The sequence below is a fragment of the Zymoseptoria tritici genome, chromosome 1 (genome assembly GCF_000219625.1).
Source record: "Zymoseptoria tritici IPO323 chromosome 1, whole genome shotgun sequence".
NCBI classification, from domain to species: domain Eukaryota; kingdom Fungi; phylum Ascomycota; class Dothideomycetes; order Mycosphaerellales; family Mycosphaerellaceae; genus Zymoseptoria; species Zymoseptoria tritici.
The window spans coordinates 5,979,086-5,999,834 of NC_018218.1; the positions used below are offsets into that span (position 1 = coordinate 5,979,086).

At 53.9% G+C, this 20,749-nt stretch overlaps 7 protein-coding genes across 7 annotated transcripts; 5 read left to right on the plus strand and 2 right to left on the minus strand.

Moving 5' to 3' along the window:
* Positions 1-440: 440 nt before the first annotated feature.
* MYCGRDRAFT_107795 (uncharacterized protein) lies at positions 441-3,092 on the minus strand (the record flags this gene model as incomplete). Its single annotated transcript, XM_003856797.1, has 1 exon — positions 441-3,092. One exon carries the CDS (start codon positions 3,090-3,092, stop codon positions 804-806), a length of 2,289 nt encoding a protein of 762 aa, XP_003856845.1.
* A 966-nt stretch (positions 3,093-4,058) lies between these two features.
* On the plus strand, positions 4,059-5,606 carry MYCGRDRAFT_67658 (uncharacterized protein; the record flags this gene model as incomplete). The annotated part of the gene is made up of 1 exon (XM_003856789.1): positions 4,059-5,606. The coding sequence occupies one exon, from the start codon at positions 4,431-4,433 to the stop codon at positions 5,604-5,606; it is 1,176 nt and encodes a 391-aa protein (XP_003856837.1).
* A 641-nt stretch (positions 5,607-6,247) lies between these two features.
* BTG (beta glucosidase) lies at positions 6,248-8,367 on the plus strand (the record flags this gene model as incomplete). The annotated part of the gene is made up of 3 exons (XM_003856790.1): positions 6,248-6,943; positions 7,022-7,149; positions 7,205-8,367. 3 exons carry the CDS (start codon positions 6,248-6,250, stop codon positions 8,274-8,276), a joined length of 1,896 nt encoding a protein of 631 aa, XP_003856838.1.
* A 1,394-nt stretch (positions 8,368-9,761) lies between these two features.
* On the plus strand, positions 9,762-10,235 carry MYCGRDRAFT_90306 (uncharacterized protein; the record flags this gene model as incomplete). Its single annotated transcript, XM_003856791.1, has 1 exon — positions 9,762-10,235. The coding sequence occupies one exon, from the start codon at positions 9,762-9,764 to the stop codon at positions 10,233-10,235; it is 474 nt and encodes a 157-aa protein (XP_003856839.1).
* Positions 10,236-12,166: 1,931 nt separating this feature from the next.
* Positions 12,167-13,146, minus strand: MYCGRDRAFT_98928 (uncharacterized protein; the record flags this gene model as incomplete). Its single annotated transcript, XM_003856796.1, has 2 exons — positions 12,167-12,241; positions 12,304-13,146. 2 exons carry the CDS (start codon positions 13,045-13,047, stop codon positions 12,167-12,169), a joined length of 819 nt encoding a protein of 272 aa, XP_003856844.1.
* A 245-nt stretch (positions 13,147-13,391) lies between these two features.
* Positions 13,392-14,481, plus strand: MYCGRDRAFT_67666 (uncharacterized protein; the record flags this gene model as incomplete). The annotated part of the gene is made up of 2 exons (XM_003856792.1): positions 13,392-14,188; positions 14,248-14,481. The coding sequence occupies 2 exons, from the start codon at positions 13,415-13,417 to the stop codon at positions 14,479-14,481; spliced, it is 1,008 nt and encodes a 335-aa protein (XP_003856840.1).
* Positions 14,482-18,057: 3,576 nt separating this feature from the next.
* MYCGRDRAFT_67669 (uncharacterized protein) lies at positions 18,058-20,377 on the plus strand (the record flags this gene model as incomplete). Its single annotated transcript, XM_003856793.1, has 5 exons — positions 18,058-18,627; positions 18,688-18,816; positions 18,872-19,384; positions 19,443-19,681; positions 19,737-20,377. 5 exons carry the CDS (start codon positions 18,221-18,223, stop codon positions 20,231-20,233), a joined length of 1,785 nt encoding a protein of 594 aa, XP_003856841.1.
* Between the last annotated feature and the right edge of the window lie 372 nt (positions 20,378-20,749).

The window sequence follows — 20,749 nt, forward strand, 5'->3', positions numbered from 1 at the left end:
CGGTGGTAGCATGGATTCGATGTCCTCTTTGGTCAGCTGTTGTTTGCCTGCCATGTACTTTTCGAAATTGGCTGGGCTGACTGCTGCGATGTGGAGTCCGACCGTAGCGAGCGCCTCGCCGACGTCGTTTGTTCCAAGCTCCCATACAAGGTAGCCGTCAAGGTCTGTCTCGCATGCCTCACCGACCGTCATTGAGTGAATATGGACGGGAGCTGGTATCTCCTGGACAAGAGTTGGGGAAGCGACGTCGGTGTTCGAAACGGTGACGCATCTGATTGATGTGTTCGGATTGTCCGAGTGTTCGGAGCATGCTTTACCGAAGGTCAACGTCCTGGTGGAGATATCCAACACGTTCGGGTGCTTCTCCAACCAGGGAATGCCGAGGATGAGATCGTACTGGCCGATATCAGTCACAAAACAATTCAGCTGTTCGTGGTGGCCATTAAGATCCAAGTCCTGAATGTGAGCGACCTGAGTGAGAGGCTCCTTTTCAGGAAGGCCTTTGTGGCCGGAAACTGGCAATGATCTCGGAAGGCGACTGCGTTGCAGGTGTCGCTTCGCAAAGGCCGTGTTTGCAAATATTGATGTCCCTCCAGTGTCGATCATGCATCGGACTAGGTGACCGTCTGCCATCCCATGGACCACGATGTGTTCGCCGATCGGAGGCATCCACGAAGGGACCTGAATGGCTACTGTCGAAATGACCGGGAGCATGTCTGTAGTTGTGAGGGGTTGTGTTAGAGGGGACTTGCCTCGCTCTGGTGAGATGTTGGTCTCCTGTTCAGTACACCTCTGAACAGGAGCTACTCTTTTCCCGAGTTGTTCGCTGGGAGCTCGGCTGCGACTTCAACAGAGCTGACGTTGGGCTTGCGATCCTTAGTTCTGTCCAGGCGGTGCTTCTCCAGTGGGCAAGCCGTTGAGAATCGGTTGTGAGCAGCGCCCTTGCAAGCGAAACAGTTGGTCTTGTCCTTGAATTCCTGCGCCGTGACGGGCTTGAACTGCCGGTTGAGCTTCTTCCAGTCGTAGTCCTCCTTCAAAGTCTTGTTGATCCTCGCGAGGCTGTCAGAGAGTTTCTTGTCTGTGCTGCCGTTGCCGCCGTTGCCGCCCTTCGATGGTTCCTCATCCTCCCAGTCAAGTTCGACATCGCGGAGGTGGGTCTTCATAGCGTTGAGGTTTGCGAAGCGCATTCCGCGAATGTCAGCCCTGTATCTCTTGTTGAGTTTCTCCTTCAGTTGGCGAATGAGTTCGACGTCGGAGTACTCGGTGTACGGTGCATAAGTCATGAAAGAGGTCCAGAAGTCGTCAAATTTTTCCTTGTCTTTCATTGCGAGAGCCGTGAAGGCTTTGCGGTATTTCTCGGCCATGTGGTGTTCGCCGTAAGAGTCGTCGAGCTGTCCGAGAACGTCGATGTAGGTCCTGAATGTCTGCATCACCAGCGCGCTGCCGACCCTCGCAAAAGCTGGTCCGGTAGTGTTGTTGATGCATGCGACAATCTTCTGGTGTTCGTCCAAAGACTCGTCGTTGTCTAGGCAGAAATCCATCTTCTGTCGCCACTCGGCGTAGCCGATGTCGTCTTTCTTGTTCTCTCCTGAGAATGGGATAGGCAGCTTCATGGAGTACCTGTTGTTGTAGTCGGATCGGGACGAGGGTTCGGATGGCTGGACGAGGCTTACTTCACGGCGACGTAGAGGAGCATCGGTCTGGCGATGAGACGAGGCGACTGTTGCCCCATCGTTGCGGTGGAGAGGAGGGAGTTCCGTGCGTCCCAGCCGACGGCTCGGCGTGTGACCCGCGGAGGGGTGTCGGTCTCGGTCACGAACGCCCAGGCCGTGAGGAGTGTCGTTCAATTGGACACGTCGCACTTTGCTCGGCGACGGCGCGACTTCATCGTCTGAGTCGTCTTTCGCGAGGATCGCGGACAACCGGTTGTTGCGAGCCGCGACCGGAGTAATGGGCGTGTCGTCCTTGTGGACGTTGTCGCGGAACTTCGGCAGGCTCAGCTCATCCCGGAGAGCGGCAGTATTCGTTTCCAGGTATTCCTCGTGGCTCATGCCGAACCCTGGGTTGGTCTCGAAGAACTTGATGAGTTTCGTACCATCATCAAGATCATTGACGAGGTCTGCGAGGTACGCGAACTGCAAAGTCATGCCTGTCATAGCTTGCTGAGTGTTGTAGAGGGTCTGGCTCTGAGCTCTCGCCTTCGAGAGCGACTGCTGCGCCGTATCCAGCGACACCTGCAGGTTGTTGTTGATTTTTTTCAACTCCTTCTTGTCGGCAAGGATCTTCTCAATCTTGTTTGCGGCCACCTCGGTCTGCTCCATAAGCGAATTTATGGTGTTCTGTGCCTCCTCCGCGATGCTCGTGCTCCGGTCAGAGATAAGATCAGATCTGGCTTTAGACAATGTCTCCTTGAGTTCCGCGTTGTCCTTTTCCATTTCGTCCATCTCGACTCGCAGAGTCTCATTCTCGTGGTCATCCATGATTGCAGCGTTGTCCAAGACGTCCAACCATGCGATAGGCTGGCTGTTTACCCTCTTCACCAAATCTTTCTGGTCTGTGATTCCTGCAAACCAAGCCTCATCGTATCTCTTCTGAAGCACCTGAGGCTCTGTCTCGCCAGTTTCTGGGTCCCTCACGAAGTCGTGTGGAATGGCAAACGCCAGTGAGAGGAGGCGATCAGGGCGGGCGCAGGTGCCAGCGTGGATATTCTTGACGATGTTGGAGGAGGATGGGAAGGGGCGTATAGTCTGAGAGCTCTTGCTGGGGTCAGCAGGCATGGACTGATTGCGGCGTGAGGTTCGCCCGCGAGGCGGAGGGAGCTTGGTGAGTTTGGTCTTGAAAGCACCGGGAGTCTGGGCTCCGGGCATGCTGTCGTCGATTGCGTCTTCGTCGTCGGAATCGGCGCCAATGAGAGCGTCGTCGATGTTCGCTTCGGTGGAGTCGTCAGGAATCTCGACCGCGCGTCCGGACCTCGTTGGTTGCTGTGACTGCATCATCTGCTGCTGCTGCTGTTCGCGAAGTGGTCTCTTCGTCGGCTGCTGCTGAGTATGTTGCGAGTGAAGGGTTTGAGATGACTTCTGAGAGTCTGCCATTGTTGCAGTGTTCTCAGGAGGTGTCATCGATGTGAAAGGTCTACCTGTCGTCTAGGTACCTACGTTTGCCGTTGCTGTGTAAACGGTGCTGTTGGTGTCGTGATGTTTCGCGACTTCTGCTACACGGTCGATTGTGCGACTCTGGTGTATGAAAGGGGCGATAGTAGTTAATGACATGGGCTCACAATGAGGTCGTGGAAATGGAAACCAAAGGTTCACTGTCAAATCGAATAACTACTATAGAGAGGTGAAAGTGAGAGCTGCGGAAGGCGTGTCAAAGACAGACGCAACGCCAAGACCGGACCTGAGTCCGGTAGATGCCTCAGGCATCAACCAAGAACGTCACCCCGTGACAGACGGTGAGGAAATTCAAAATGGCAGCGTTGTGCCATCGAATACCGTTGTCAGTTAGCGTCAGTGTAACGAGCTCGTGAACGAGCATGCAGAGGAGTTTTGCGTCCTGCGACGAGCTACAAGGGCATTTAGAGATTTTCATTTCGACAGACAATTATTGGGTGTTCGCAACTACTCGGAGTTCATCAATTCTTGACTGCAGATGTTCATTTAGTAGGCTTATAATCGTAACAATATGTGTTTGGCTATTGAAGCCGCGGAAGCACTGTCTGGGCTCATAACCTGTTAAAGATTATAAGCCATTAGATTGAAGAAGAAACTATCTACCTTCTGGCTGAGGTTTTTGAGGTACCGACATCGGTTACCATGACTAAACAGACCCACATTTCAACAAGTCCCTCCCAGAGGTGAAGATAGGAGATTCGTCGTTTTCTCAAGACAACGCTCGATCATCACCATTTTCTCCACTCTCTGAGCACAATCGGCATATCTGCGAATTCCACGTCAAGATCTTGGGTCACTATCAATCCGTTGGATGGGCGAGTCAGTCTGTGCAGCGATCTCCAACCCAATTCCAACCAGGATCCCCTCCCAAACCCCGCCGGAACGTGACAAGACCAGGAACCTCCCATGTCGACCTCACAAATCGAATCATCGCGGCAGCCAGTCCCATAGCGTGCCCAAGGATACACCATGTATGGATAATATGCGACATGCCACGATGGGTTGGCTATCATGTCAATCGTACGAACTCTCCTTCTGCAACTCTGCCACCACTCGCTCCCCTGATGCCATGATTCGTGATGGCACAAATTTCTCTTCCAACCGCACCTCAAACTTCTCGCGGTCGAGCTATTGCGAAAACGAGGGAGAAGGATATCCCGCAGTTGGCGCAGCCCTCTGGCTTTGCATGAACCTCGATAATCGGCGCGACCGATCTTTACCAACCTGCCGGCACGACACAATAACGCAATAAAGATCGCTATGGTTGGACCTTCCGAAAATGCAGGACCTTTGCTCATGGGATTGTCCTGGACAGAAGCCACGATTGCCACGATTGTCGTCGGACTTCGAGCGTACTGCGCATTGAGAGTTGTGCGAAAAGCGGAGTGGGACTTGATATGGGCTCTTCCGGCATGGCTCTGCAATTTCACCTCCCAAACCATCCTCACCATCAGCGTGGCGGCGTACGGCTACGGAAAACATCTAGCGGATATCTCGGAAAGCAATCACATCGATGCCTCACGCTTGGTCTGGCTCGGGCAGATATCCAGTGCCATTGGTGCAGTACTCGCGCGGACCGCCATTGTTGCCTTGATGCTACGGGTCCAAGGCGAGATCCTGCCAAGGACCAAATGGCTACTACACGCGGTATGCTTTGTGAACATTGCCCTCGGAGCCATACAGACTGCCATGATCGTCAAGATCTGTCCGGTAGACACACCCCTTGTAGGCGGATGCGACTATGGGTTGATTCCATCAGCCGTGATCATTGGCTATACACAAGCCGGCTGGGCCATTGGCAGTGATCTCTTCCTCGCAACATACGCTGTTGTGGTGTTCCGAAAGATGAGGATATCAGCACGCCGCAAGCTGGCCATGTCGTTCATGATGGGAGGAGGATACCTTGCCGCGATCGCGGCCACCATGAGGATGATCTATTTGCGCAGGCTCCAAGACAGCGATGATCCGGTTTTCAACGGATACCCGCTGATCCTCTGGACGTACACGGAGGAGTGGCTGATCCTGATCCTGGGCAGTCTGCCACGACTATATTCGTTCTACTTGATTTTGAGGCTCAAGGTCAGGACGCGGCAAGGCTCCTCCGGAAGCAATCTCATGCGGTCACCTCCCAATCGAGCGGATCTGGAGAAGCAGGATAAGCAAGAGAAGACTGAAACCAGCGAATACAAGGTATCATGGCCCGATCCTGTTACTGTGAATGACGTGGGAGTGCTGCCGCCGTGCGTCAGCACCGTCAAATCCGTTCAGTCATGTCCACAGCAGATCGTCGTTGGACCGGCAGTAAACCGCACTCCGTTCGCTGGGGTGGGAATCTTACCGTCCGTGTACGACTCTGATGACAATGAGCAAGTGATGAGTGAAGAGTATACCGAGAACGAGCGACAGCAAACAGCACGTTCCTTTGAGCCGATCTGAGTCAAGAACACCGATGTCTCTTTTTGCTTGGAGAAGTCACGGCCTACCTCCGTGATCCCGCTCTAACTACACCGCGTGTGTCTGACTTCGTGGGCTTGGACTGTGCAGTCAGTGCCAGGGAACGGAGACCTATTTCGAGGAGGATGTGTATCTTCCAGAGGGACGAATGTGACGACAAACCTTTCGTCCTTCGAGCTCACACCATACCGACCGAGCGTCTGGAGTCCAAGTTGCGTGGCGCGGTTTGAGTGGAGCTATGGAGGTAGCATCTTGGAACGTGGTATGGACCCACTGGCCTGCAGAAAAGTATGGGGCATTGTGGAGCTCGCCACGCTACATGCCCATGGGGAGCACGTGCAGTGGAGCTAGCGGGTACGGTCGTCGACTTACGTACGCCAGTTCGTGGGTCGAGAAGCGCGGTCTAGCTCCACCGAAAGGAATATGGGTCCACCGCGTTACCTCGTTACGGCGCAACATGACCGCACATTGTGCCGTGTGCGGGGATCGCGGATTGGCACATACGACAACGAGCGCGTGATACATGGCCGAACGGCCCAGCTCGCCCTCCAACGGGAGAGTATATGAATACCTGAGCATCCATGCCTCTACTACGTTGCTCAACAACATCCACAAACGCTTCAATGTCTTTTTACACCGGCCGGAAGGCCTTTCTCGCTACCCTTCTCGTTACCGCCTCTTTCACCGGAGCTGACAGCGCTGTGGCTCCCCATTTAACATCTCGTCAAACCAACGCTGCCACTGGCGAAGTGCTCCCATACCGCAATGCAACGTTGTGCATCGACGAAAGACTGGACGACCTACTCTCCCGAATGACGGTTGCTGAGAAGGCGGGCCAATTGTTCCATGCCTCCATCACAATGGGCAAGAACGGGACGCTAGCCGAAGCCACGAGTTATCGCAACAGTTCCGCCATGGAGATCGGTGAGAAGCTCATGTCGCACTTCAACTACGGCGGAGACGTCGAGAATGTGAGGGAAGTGGCCGAATGGCACAATCTACTCCAGCGCACAGCACTGGAAACCCGGCTTGGGATCCCCATCTCAATCTCCTCGGATCCTCGACATTCTTTCACAGAGAACATCGGAACGGGCTTCGCAGCTAAGAGTCTGTCTCAATGGCCCGAGAGCTTGGGTCTTGCTGCCCTCCGTGACCCAGCATGGACGCTGAAGTTCGCCGAAATCGCAAGGGAAGAGTACATGGCGCTTGGTCTTCGAGGTGCTCTCCACCCGCAGGTGGATCTTTCCACAGAGTATCGCTGGGCAAGAATCGCAAACACCATGGGCGAGGACGCCAACCTGACGTCTCAGCTCGTCGCGGTAAGTTCCCAAGTATTGATAGAGCAGGTCTCGAGGCTTTGTCCTACCCACGTATATGAGGCTAACTTCGCTTCGAAGGCATACATCAAGGGATTCCAGGGCGAAGAGCTTGGTCGTAACTCCGTTACCACAGTCACTAAGCATTTCCCGGGAGCGGGTCCCATGGAGAACGGCGAAGATTCGCATTTCACATACGGCAAGAACCAGTAGGATGCTACCAACGTACACACAAGCGGCAGGATTGCTGATTCACTGCCGCAGAACATATCCAGGCCACAACTTCGAACATCATCTCATCCCATTCAAGGCTGCCATCGCCGCCGGCGCCCGTCAGATGATGCCGTACTACTCCAGACCTATTGGCACCCAGTACGAAGAGGTCGCATTCAGCTTCAATAAAGGTATCATCACCGATCTTCTCCGAAACGAGCTCGGCTTCGAGGGTATCGTTGTCTCCGACTGGGGTTTGATTACCGATACCGTCATCGCTGGCCAAGACATGCCTGCCCGGGCTTGGGGAGTGGAGCAACTCTCGGAGCTTGACAGAGCCGCCCGGGTACTTGGAGCCGGAGTCGATCAATTCGGAGGCGAGCAGCGTACAGAGCTGATCGTCGAACTCGTCGAGAATGACAGTGTCTCTGAGGAGCGAATAGATGTATCCGTCCGCCGTCTCCTCCGCGAGAAGTTCATTCTCGGCTTGTTCGACAACCCTTTCATCGATGTGGACCAAGCAGAGCAGATTGTCGGCAATCCATACTTTGTCCGCCTCGGAGCCGAAGCACAGCGAGCGTCATACACTCTGTTGAAGAACGAGAACAACTTGCTCCCAATCAAGAACCCTGCTGGGATGAAGATCTACGTCGACGGCTTCAACACGACTTACCTTGACGGCCGCGACGTCACTCTTGTCGATACTCCCGAAGAAGCAGAGCTTGCTATTGTTCGACTTCAGGCACCATTCGAGCCTCGACCTGGCGGATTCGAAAGCATGTATACTGCTGGATCTCTGGAGTTCAACGCTACGGAGAAGGCTCGTCAAGCGGCCATATACAGCGCTGTGCCGACCGTCGTGGATATCAAGCTCGGCCGCCCAGCCGCCATTCCTGAGATTGCAGAGCAGGCTGCGGCGCTGTTTGGAAACTATGGAGCCAGCCCCGAGGCACTGCTTAATATTATCTTCAATGTGCAGGGTGCGAAACCATTGGGCAAGCTACCATTTGACTTGCCGAGGAGCGATGCCGCTGTGGAGGCTAGCAAGGAGGATGTACCGTTCGATACTGTCGATCCTGTGTTCAGGTTCGGAGATGGACTGGCATATGCCGAAGACTGCTGAGAGCTCTATACAGAGGGAGGTCTCGTCTAGCAACATCTATTGCCTTACATTGGACGCTCAATAGGCATGTCACGTACATGTACGCTTCCTTAGCATGTCAGGTTCGTTTACATGTACGGCTAATAACATGTCCCGTTACCTAGCATGGCAAATGTGTACGCCTATCTGGCATCATACAATCTGACATCGACGCCTCTATAGCATGACCCACCAATCGACATGTACGACAACATGTACGCTTCTTTGGCATGTCATGTTAGTTACTATGTACGCCGGCATGCACGCCTATTCAGCATGTCCGGCAATCTAATGTTTCACTAACATGTACGCTTATTTGGTATGTCGTGTTAATTGAGATACACGCCAACATGCACGCCTAATCGCATGTCCTGCCTGCTGAAATACACGTCTCCTAAATGTGCCCTGGCCTCTGGAATACACGCCTATTTTGCATTTCCTGCCAGCTGACATGTCCGCCTGTCTGGTGTGCCAGGACGTGTGGCATGGACAGCTCCCTGTACGAGTATTTGGCACGGCATGTTACCGTACTTGCACGATGATCTGACATGGCATGTCCGTACTTGCACGCCTATTAAGCCGGCATGCTAAGTTATCTTTCGCATTTTGTCATGTTATATGTACCACTAACAAGACGGCCTGCTAAGTTACATGTACTCTATCGTATCCGCGGCTCAGGCAAGGATGTGCATGGAGATTTCGTTGTGTTGGTAACGTCACGCCATGTGATCCTGCAGTGTCCTCTGCCATCCATCTCCGCGTGGAGGTAGTGGTAGGTCAGGGCAGCCCGATTGGTAAAGGTAGCATCGCAATCCTCGCACACAAAGCCCCATCGATCGTTTGAAGTGTCCATGAGTTCCTAACCATGGTCGATCTTGACGTGACACAACATAGAAGTTCCATTCTCGAAGGGAGTTTTGCAGTATGGGCAGGCCACAGTACCGCTGGTGAGCAGAGCATTGGCTGTCTCGAAGATGTTTGATCGCTTATCCGCAGCACCGATGTCATGGCCGCAATCGCCATGTGGAAGGCATTTCGTCGGCTCTGGCATTCCTCCCCAGTGCACACAACGACGCTCGTTTCTTTGGTGCTTGCGTTTGTTCCTGCGGGCGTTGTCTTTGCCTGCCTCATACATGATGTGCATGGGTTTCTGACACCAGGAAGTCTGGCAGAGATGGGAGCGTTGCCATTTGATGGCTGGGTTGGAGCGGAATTCGAGGACGATTGCAAGAGTGATCTGTCTCGGTCCTGTTTTGGCATCTTCCTTGTTCGCAGTCCGAGGATCGCACCGCGCTCGCAGATTTCTTCAGTGAAGCAGGTCGTATCAACGTTTCCGGCTACTGCAATGGCACCGGGTCAAATGGCAACTGTGGGTTGCCCGCCGCCAACAGGACGGACAAGCTCACCAAGCGAAATAAAGTGTGCCGCCTTCCTGGCAACTGTTGCTCCTGAGGCAAATCGCACCCAATGCGACACTTCGAGCCCAAGGACAACCTCAACCAGTATCTCAGGACCTTCGACAAGGCGCCATACCTTTGCTTCGACATCGATGAAGAGACTACTGCCTGTTGTCGCAACAAAGTTCTCGAAGTTGCCCTCACCCTCGGTGACCGCGATGCGCTCGCTGGATCCTTCAGCAAGGCAGGTTGTCTCAACGTTCCCGGCTATTGCAACGGCATAGGGTTCACTACCAACTCTGGCTCGAGGTCGGATATCCGGACCGAGAAGCTCACCAAGCACAATGATATGTGCCTCTTCGATGGTGACTGCGGTTCGTGCAGCAAACGCTACTCATTGGCCGCATCCGACCTCAAGGACAACCTCATAACAGGAATACCTCCTGTGACAGGCAATAATGTCGACCTCAACGTCGAAGAACCTGGAACATGGCGTTTGTCGAATGTCTTGGGCACCGAGCGACACGGCAGAGCATGGTTATAATGTCGAACAAATGTTGTCGGTGACATTGAAGTATCGACATATCGTATTTGCATCGTTGTGTATCCACTCCCAGACAAACACATAGAAATTCCACCCGTCCTCCATCGGTTCCTCCATCAGTGATCAAATCCATCGTCTGGTCCTTCATGTCGGTCGCGCATTTTCGAGAAATTGGTCATTCGGCGGCGAGTCTCCTCGGCGGCGAATCTCCACTGTCGACGCAACGACAAAAGAATGGTCCAGCAACCAAGTCATTGCATACGGCGAGAACTTGAGCGCCGGTGCAGTAGTCGATAGGGGCATTGTCGTAAGGGCAAACCATATCTCCCTTCGCATCGCACCAGCAATCGGCCATGCAGAGCGCTTTGTTTATATCGTGGGACCCAGAGGGGCCGCAGTCGATGGACTTCAACCCGTCGAAAGGACAGGAGAGGTATATGTTGTGCTTTGGGTGTTCTGGGAGACCGATAATAGGCCGGACGAGGAGAGACATGCTGATGAGAGCGGCGAAGGCCTGCATTTTGCCTGTCATTTCGTAGTAGCGTTGGGAGTTTCGGGATGTATTCGGATATCGATTGTTCGGACTGGCGAGAGTCCAGAGTATCGGACCGTTGAGTTTGCGGGTCGGCAAGTCCAGTGGGTTCGAGGGAGTGGGAGAAGGAAGAGTCCCGTCGCAGGATTGCTGTAGTCGAGTCGACAATCTCTCGAAAGGAGGGAAATGCAACGTAATATCATAGCCGTCAAGGTCCTCCCTTCTCTCTACGAGAGGGGAGGGATTCTGCGGGCGCAACTCGGCTCAAAGGGACTCAAGCTGCCGTGGTATGGGCGCATATGCCGCGGAGGCAGGGGAGTACAGATCGGCAACTCCATGAATTCCCGCGTTGTACGATGTCGGAGCTGGCGCGAAGTAGGGCAAGGTTATGGAGGGCGATTCGTCGACTCTTTCAGGATAATAAGCCTGCGATGAGTGCGATCGCATCAATGCTTCGGCCACTTCATATCTGGGCGTGTGAGATTGCAGAGCTCCAGTGAGAGGCGCAACCCAGAGCGGCTCACTTTCAACAAAACCTTCCAGATTGAGATTCGCCGTGTAATAGTTGTGTAGGAAACCCAGCATACCAGCCAAATAGGCGTACATGTACACGTACAAGTAAGTTAGCAGGGCAGCCGAATAGATGTACAGGTAATTTAGCAGTACATATCCGAGGACAAGTAACCTGCCACGTCGGCCGAATAGGCGTGTAGGTAACTGATCAAAGCAGCCAAACAGTCGTGTAGACACCTGTACCGGTCACTTAGCAGGACGGCCAAATTGGCGTGAAGATAACTTAGCAGTACGGTCAGACAAGCGTGCCATTACGCGTGCAGGTAGGCTATCCAAGGCGACTTCGAAGCCGTGCGATGAGCTATCTGGCGGGCTAGCTGAACGTGTCGGTGACGGGTTACTGAGCACGGCAGGTATGGTGGTAGGGCAGGTATCGTAGCAGGGCAGTCATCGTAGCAGGTCCGGTATCGTAGCACGGCGCCCTATTCTTGGGATTGGGCCCGAGTACCTTTAGCCACTTGATCGATGTGAGGGCTTCTGTGTAGACGTTTGGCGGCCGAGTAGCCTCGAGTGCGAGTTATTGGATATGATTCGGGAAGTGACTGATGCGCCATTAAGACCGTACTGTCTGCCGCGGCCGTGCATCGTTCCGAAGCGAGGTCGGCGTCGCAGTCGCTCTCAGGGCGGCTGTTTATGTTTGTGCTGTAAGTGATAGCAGACTGCCGATATGCGTCGAAGAAGGAGGGGATGTGTGGAGAGGTGAAGATGTTCAAAAGAAGGTAGGGTTGTGCTAAAGCGAAGCCCAGCATTGGAGCCCAGCGTTTTTGGCGATAACACCGCCGCGGCCTTCGTGTAGCTCTCTTCCATTAGAGAAACCTGCTTCCCACTATGATACGGGAACACTCTTCGCCACCGAATATTCTTTGAGGAAATCCGGATCGTTCTCAAACTCCTCCTTGACCTGGAGAGGAAGTCAGTCGCGAAGCTCCTTATGCCTCGGAGTGCTTGGGAAGAGCAACTTACAATGTCCAATCCACCAATGAGTTCTCCTCCAACGTATACCTGAGGGAAAGTCGGCCAGTCGCTGTACTCCTTCAAACCCTGCCTGACCTCATCGTCCGCCAAAATGTTGAAGAAGCCGTACCTAACGCCTTTTTCCCGCAGTAAGCTGACCGTCTGTCTGCTGAATCCACACTGCGGTGCCGAAGGTGTGCCTTTCATGAAAAGCATGACCGGCGCCGCCTTGACCAATTCTCCTAGCCGTGTGTTCAGCTCTTCTTGGCTAGGCGCAGGAGCCTCCGCTGCTGCGCCTGCACTACCATTTGCCATCTCAACATCGGTGGTCTGATTCTGGTTCTGCACTGGAGTCACCTTTTGCGCGGGAGGCAAACTCGGACCGCCCGTTCCGCTTCCTGCATGTTTCTCGACTGCACTCCTGACCTTTCCTGCGTCGGTCCCTGTGATGCTCTCAACCACGCGACCGTCTTTTTGAAGCACGACGAAAGGCACCTGGCTGACTTCAAAGCGTTCGCTGATCTCAACGACTTCTTCCGCGTCGATCGATAAGAATTGTATTCGAGGTGGGGTGCTGGATTCGTAGGTGGCTGCGAGGGTGCTGAGGATGGTGTTCATCTGGCGACATGGCTCGGCCCATGGCGCGTGGAAGTAAATGACTGCGAGACATGAGGCCGGAAGCTCGGAGATGGCGGAGTCGAAGGCGGCTTCGGACTCGATTGGGATGAGGTTGGAGGGGTTGCTGGCGGCCATGATGGCGTTGTTGGAGAGTGAGCTCGTTTATCGTAATTGCTGTAAGAATTGTCGCTGGTATATGAAGGATTGTGGAGGTGGTCTTTGCTTGTGAAGATGGCGCAATGCAGTCGTGTGGGTGTGAAGTAAGGTAATCACTTTGACGATGAGTGATCGAACTTTCTGTCGTCCCAAGAAATCGCATCATCCGAACCAAGCCCCGGGAGTGACCGCGCGGGATCTCGGCTGCGTATCGATTGCGCTTGAACTCTAAAATGCCGGGAGACTTTTTCGAAGTTTTGGATTGAAGCACGAGACAAGACGAAGACATCGACCGACATTGAAGTCATCCACCTCACTCCCACTCACTCCCTCCCGGAACGACACAATGCTTCCCGTCCGCACGATCAAGCCCAAGACGGCCCGCACGAAGCGCTATCTCGACAACAAAGGTCCCCAAATCGTCGAGAACCCGCGCACCACCCTCTTTCTCCGCTACACCAGCTGCTCCGAGCTCACACAACTCGTAATTCGCGACCTCGTCACCCTCAAAAAGCCGCTCTGCATCAAATTCGACAAGAAGAACACCGTCCATCCCTTCGAAGATGCTTCCTCATTCGAATTCTTCGCCGACAAGAACGATGCCAGTCTGCTGGTCTACGGCTCACATAGCAAAAAGCGTCCACATGCTCTCACAGTCGCGCGCATGTTCGACTTCAAGATGCTGGATATGATTGAGTTGTTGGTGGATCCGGATACATTACGCACGATATCACAATTCAAGGGATCGAAGGTTGCGTTTGGACTGAAACCTTTGATATCCTTCTCCGGTTCGGCGTTTGAGTCGCCTGTGCCCAATGCGTATACATTAGCGAAGAGCATATTCATGGATCTGTTTAAGGGTCCGGATGCTTCGGCTGTGGATGTCGAGGGACTGCAGTACATCATGAGCTTTTCCGTGGACGAGGAGGAGAGTGCGGAGGTCAAGCCGAAAATTCACATGCGCTGCTATCTGCTACGCACGAAGAAGATGCCCAACAGTACATTACCCAAGGTGGAGGTCGAAGAGATGGGACCGAGAATCGACTTCCGCGTGGGAAGGATCCACGAGGCGGATCCAGGCATGTGGAAGGAGGCGATGAGGAGACCGAAGATGCTGGAGGTATGTTGCCATACAGTCTTACCACACCATCCTTTCATACTGACAATGACTTCTCACAGCCCAAGACGAAGAAGAATATCGAGACGGATCTCATGGGCGACAAGGTCGGCCGCATCCACATGGGCAAGCAAGATCTCAGCCAACTGCAGACACGCAAGATGAAGGGTCTGAAGCGGAGTCGAGATGTGGTGGACGAAGACTTCGACGACGATGCTGCTATGGATGGTGCTGTCGATGAGGCGGACGGCGGTGTGGCGGTGGCTATGGAGAAGAAGGCAAAGATCGAGGCTTGAGAGCTGTCCTTGATCTATCCCCTTTGAGATGTTTGTTCCTTCTGTCTTGCGTTTTGAGCGTTGGCGTTTCTTGTTCAGCTTCACTTTATCCCATTCTGAGCTTCATGTCCAAGCTCCACTTTACTTCACCTCATCTCAGTCACATACAAACGCTGAATTCGCGCACGTGGCTACGGCGGTGCATATCTTGCGCATCTTTGCGACTTTTCAACCTTCTCTTTTACAATCCACACCTCACTTCACTTCCTTTCCCATACTCTGACCACCACACAAGCCTCCACTGCGCACACTAAGGTACAGTCAAAAACACACCACAACCACCACGATGTTCGACTCGTCCGACCCAGACGTCACCCAAGATGAGAGAACGACCGACCCACCACAGGCATCCACCTCCACCGCGCTGCCCACACCGGAGCCAGCCGCTGCCCGCGCGCGTGGCACCGAAGGAGAAGAAGAAGCCAACCTGAAGGCCCCGAAGGACAAGGATGGCAAGGATTTGGACCTCAGCAAAGCCTGGACGGTGAAAGAAGCTCGTGGGTACTTCATTGCATCACTTTCCTTGACCATGCTGACCAGGACTCCGCAGTGTCGCACCCACAGGTGTACGACCTCGCTCAGCTCACCTACATCTACTTCAACCTGGACAAAGTCGGCAAAGGCGCTCCCACGGCCCTGAAAGGCTTCGTCAAAGAGAACGACTGCATGATGCCGATGTTCGATCTGAAGTACAAGATTCAGAGCGACATCAAGAGTGCGGTGAACGCCGGGACCGGTGCTCCTCTCAGCGCCATGTTTGGACAAGCTTCTGCCGACCGCACCGCCCACACTGACAAGTGTGGAGAGTGTGCAAAGGAGAAGGGGAAGTTCTCCGAGTGCGTCACGGCTGTGGTGAATAAGGCAGGAGACCCATACTTGAAAGGCGCGTGCATGAATTGCATGATGGGTGGCTCTGCGACGGATTGCAGTTTGAGCGATGGTACGTTGGTCGGAACAAGACTTCCGCAATCATCTACTGACCGCCCCAGCGTTCGGAATTTCCCAGCGAGACAGCTCTAAGGCCGGCAAAAAGGACAAGACTGCCTCTTCTACTGCGGCCACAGCCTCCACGCCTGCGCCAGCCACGCCCATCGTGTCCGCCATGGCTCTTCACAGCCTGACTCGGACCGGCAGACATCTCCGCATTCCACTCACGGCGAACAGCAACTACGAAACTGCGGACGGTCTCCTCTCCCTGATGGGCGACATTGCAGCTTACCACAGCGGATTACTCGCGACTGTCAGGTCACTCAACGCTACCGGAATCGAGGCACTGGGAAAGCAGAAGGACTTTCGCATCCGCGCTGATGTGAATGCGCAGGCCATGGGCGGCAAGAAGAGCGTTGGGCACGACGGTGGAGCGACCAGAGGAAAGAAACGCAGACGTGAGCGCGATGAGGACGACAGTGAGGAAGACAGGAAGCCTTCTATGGCGGAGATGACGGAGGGTTTCAGGCGCATGGAGAAGAAGATCACGAAGCTTCAGGAGGACATGGCTGCCATGCGCGGGTGAACACCACAATGGAAGTTTCACGAGTGTCGTTAGGATAGCAATGCTCTTTCTCCGAGCTCTCGGTGGAGCGCAGACTCTTTAATGTTCTGTGCGGTACTACCAGAGCTAGCGAATTGCAATGTCTTGTCGACTTAGTCGTACGCCTTCGCAGGACGTCTTGCAACTATCTTTACGCCTATTTAACATGTCCCGCCAGTCTACCTGTACGGCAATGTAGTATGTCCTGCCAACTTATATTTACGCCTAACTACCATGCCCTGCCAGTTTACCTGTACGGCAGTGTATCATGTCTTGTCAACTTATCTTTACGCCTGAATAACACGTCCCGCCAGTCTACATGTACGACTATTAGGCATGTCTTGGTAACTTATCTTCACGCCTATTTCACATGTCCCGCCCAATTCACCTGTACGGCTACCTAGCACGTCTTGCTAACTTACCTACATGTCTCGTTGGCATGTCCTCCTCGCTCACCATCACTATGACCTAGCAACTCCCACTTCACAAGAAGGACATATCGTCCAGCCGCGGATGTCTGACGAGAGCATGCGGCTACCTGCGGATTCAGACCATGTTCACTGCTGCGCTCTATGATCACGACCATCGCATCGGCACAACTTCGCGATCATGCCTCTATACATCCGCGAACACGCTTCCATGCATTCGAAACACGCTTCTATGCAACCTCAACCAGGAGTCCTGGCTCGTTGCGTCTTCAGCTAGTGACGCTGCCCCTCGAAAACGAGGCCGCCAGGATTCTCCGCTCCCCACATTGCCTGTCCCAGGATGTGTCGAAAAATACCTCAGTATCAGAGGGTCTTTTCGGCTCGGAACACCAGCCTTGCGAGCCTTGCGGGGTTCTACTTCTTGCCTACTTTTGACATCCATATCCGTCGTTTTGGTGCAACACACGAAAGTGGTATCCGCATCGAGGGAGGCGTTGAGACTAAGGAACGGACCTCTCGGGCCTTACGGCGCGCCAGATTTTGGCTGTCGCAAGATTGCGCCGACATCATCGTTGGCGATCGGGCGTTGGGGCTTAAGAGGAGTGAGACATGCATTCAATCCATGCGCAGCATGGACTATGATAACAAGAAGGCAGTGCCCAACGAGGAGCGCTGCATTGGAAGTCACACGGTAACGTCGGTAAGACGCTTTCATCGGAAGAAGCTTTGCGTGGCGTTCTCACATGTTGCGCCCTGCCCTGCGGCTGTTGGAGCATCGATCAGTCCCGCTCAAGCGTGTACTTGTTGTACTGCTGCATGCTCCGCGGCTGAGCTGCTTGTATTCGTATCCAAACGTAAAACTCGATCTCACCTCGGCCAGATTGCTGCAGGAGAGAATGCAGCTAAAAATTCTCGATTGTCGCTGCTCCACGATCGCATGGATCAGCTTTCCTGGGCCTGACCCCTCCAGACGGCATTGGGCATGTGCGGAGTTGTTGCGGCGTAGTAGAGATAAGGTACGTGGAGTAACACCGAGTTAGAACTATCAGTCGCACAGGTACAGAATAACCTCGGCCTTGTCCATCACAGCTGAGCGATAACAAACACAGCCAGACACCCAGCCTGCTCCGCCGCAGCAGCAGAGGAGGGAGGACACACACCGGGAGGGCAAAGACACGAGAGAGAGGAAAAGCAAACGGCCGGCCGAGCCTCAATCCCTTCACTGGGTCTAACCTGAAGTCGCGCATGTCGCCCAATTAAACAACGCCAAGGCCTCACGAGTCCCATTTAAAAGAGGTCAGCGGCGTCATCGCCGTGTCCGATGCACAAATCAGAGGCGGGCGAAATATGCGAGCTGGAATTCGGGCAGTGCCAGGATTGACCTATTGACCTATCCCGCACTCGCAATTCCTCTGCTAGCATGGCCTGCTCGGATCTGGCCTGTCGCGTGAGGTGCGTGCGATCCAAGGTAGGGTTGGGTTCGTTGTACTCCGGTACCTCCAACATCCTTCTTGACCCCACTGCTCACTAGTGTGGTGCTTTTCCTATTATACTACCTTGGGTCCACCCGTTCCTGCCTTTCTTTGTTGTTTCTACTCCACCCGATTCCTCCTCCTGCCTTGCGTCCCTCCCTCCCTCTCTCTCGGACCCTCACTTTTGTCGCCAGTACACCCCAGCTCCCGCCATTCGAGGGAGACCACCACCCGTCTTTTGTAGTCCGAACCAACGACTTCGCCCCACGATGGGTATGTTCAGCAAGAGCGAGAAGGATGGTGGCGACGGCAGTCGCGGCAGTGACTCTTCGCCGCCGCCGGCCTTCACGACCGACGACAACTACGACATCAGCGATGGTCTCATGCAGGACAATGCCGATCAATTGCAGAGACATCTCGGGAACCGACAGATTCAGCTCATCGCTATTGGAGGCTCTATCGGAACCGCCCTCTTCGTCAGTATTGGTGGAGGTCTTTACCGTGGAGGTCCTGGCAACCTGCTCCTCGCGTACGCTGCCCAGTCAATCGTCCTCGCCATGGTCAACAACGGTATCGCTGAGATCACCACGGCTTACCCTGTCTCTGGTGGGTTTATCCGCCATGCCGGTGAATTTGTAGACGATGCTCTGGGCTTCATGGTCGGCTGGAACTTTTTGTGAGTGGAGACTGGCATTGCTGTCAATCACGGGACCATTTGAGCTAACTCTCGCCGCAGCTTCTACGAGGCTCTTTTGATTCCGTTCGAGATCTCAGCATTCGCGACTGTTCTGGGCTACTGGAGTGACAAGACCCAGGAGACTGGTCCTCTTGCCGGTATCATCATTGGTGTCATTATCTGCTACGCGTGAGTATCATGGAGGACATCTGTACCTCGAATTGTACTGATCCGCCCCTCGCAGTGCCATCAACGCTCTAGCAGTCGGAATCTTCGGAGAGGCAGAATTCTGGCTTTCCGGCGGCAAAGTCATCCTCATCTTCATTCTCTTCTTGTTCACCTTCATCACCATGGTCGGTGGAAATCCTCGAGGCGATGCCTACGGTTTCCGCTACTGGGAGGGCGGCGCGGCTTTCAAGGAATACCTTTCCACCGGCAGTCTCGGCCGATTCGAAGGCTTCATGGGCAGCATGTCCTCGGCTGCCTTCACCGTCGTCGGGCCCGAGTACATTTCCATCGTCGCTGCCGAGGCCATGCGCCCTCGTCACTACATCAAGAACGCCTTCAAGACGGTCTATGTCCGATTCGGCATCTTCTTCATCGGTGGTGCGTTGGCTGTTGGTATTGCTTGCAACTCGATGTGGAGGGAGCTGTACGAAGTCGTTGTGGAAGGCAAGGGTACCGGAGCCGCTGCTTCGCCATATGTCCTTGCTATGACCCAGCTCGGAATCGGTGTTCTCCCAGACATTGTGAATGCGTAAGTCATCGCTTGCTGACATTTTGACACTGGACATGGAGACTGACTCGATTAACAGGCTCATTCTGACCTCGATCTTCTCCGCTGGAAACACTTACACTTACTGTGCGATCCGCAACCTGTACAGTCTGTCTCTGGAAGGTCGTGCACCCAAGGTCTTGCAGAAATGCACAAAGAGCGGTGTGCCAATCTACTGCTTTGCTATCACCATGATCTTCCCGCTGCTCTCCTTCACGGCCGTGTCGAGCGGTTCCGCAGTGGCGATTACATGGTTCGCCAGCTTGGTCACCGGTGGAGGTGAGTGCTTTTGATGTTTTCGCTTTTCGAACGCCCACAACTAACTTCATCCCAGGTCTCATCAACTACATCGTAATGAGCATCACCTACATCCGCTTCCACGGCGCCTGCCGCGTCCAAGGCCTCGACCGCGCCAAACTCCCTTACACCGGCTACCTCCAACCCTGGTGCGCCTACTTCGCCCTCGTCTGGATGACCCTCGTCCTCGGATCTTACGGCTACACCTCTTTCACGCCCTGGAACACCTCCAACTTCTTCTCCAACTATACCATGCAGATTTTCATCCCCCCGCTGTACATTATCTGGAAACTCATCCACAAGACCAAGGTCATCCCGCTCGGTGAAGTCGATCTCGTGTGGGAGAAGCCGATCATTGATGCGTATGAGGAGACGTTCATGGAGCCTGCTGTTGGGTTCTGGTCGGAGATGTTGCAGTTGATCGGGATTGGGAGGAAGAAGAATAGGAATGCGAACAGGAGGAGTAGTATGCATCCAAGTGATGTTGCGCAGGCGAGGAGGGAGATGGATCAGGAGATGTTTGGGGAGAAGTAGAGTGATGGCCCACACCTGGATTCGTGAACCCGTTCGCGGAGCAGACTATGGCTGATGCTCCGGATGAATGAACGTTCAGAGACGCAGGAGAGATACCCTGGGTTGCCAGAAGGAGCAGACAGAACCCGTAACGATTCTTGTACATTGTTTGTTGTTTTTGCTTGCAGGCGGATTTTAGGACTCAAACATCAACTGTCGGTCCTGAAAATTTTGAAGTATTGCCAACGCATGGTGAAGACTCACGTCTTCGCCACTTCGATCACGGTGCGTAGGCTGACCGCTTGACTAATCGTGCATTGGGACACTGGACAGCGAGAGAGCGAGAGATTGCGCAAGCGTATGCAAGCTGCAATGAGCATTTACGCGAGAGCCTTCGTGGACAACGGCATGTGTACTTTCATCGACTAGCTTTCGAGTGCCTTCGTCATGAGTCTTTCGAAGGAGAACGAAGAGCCATGTACGACACCTCCGTGCTTTCGCTCAAATTGCAACACTCCAAACCAAACCAATCAGGCC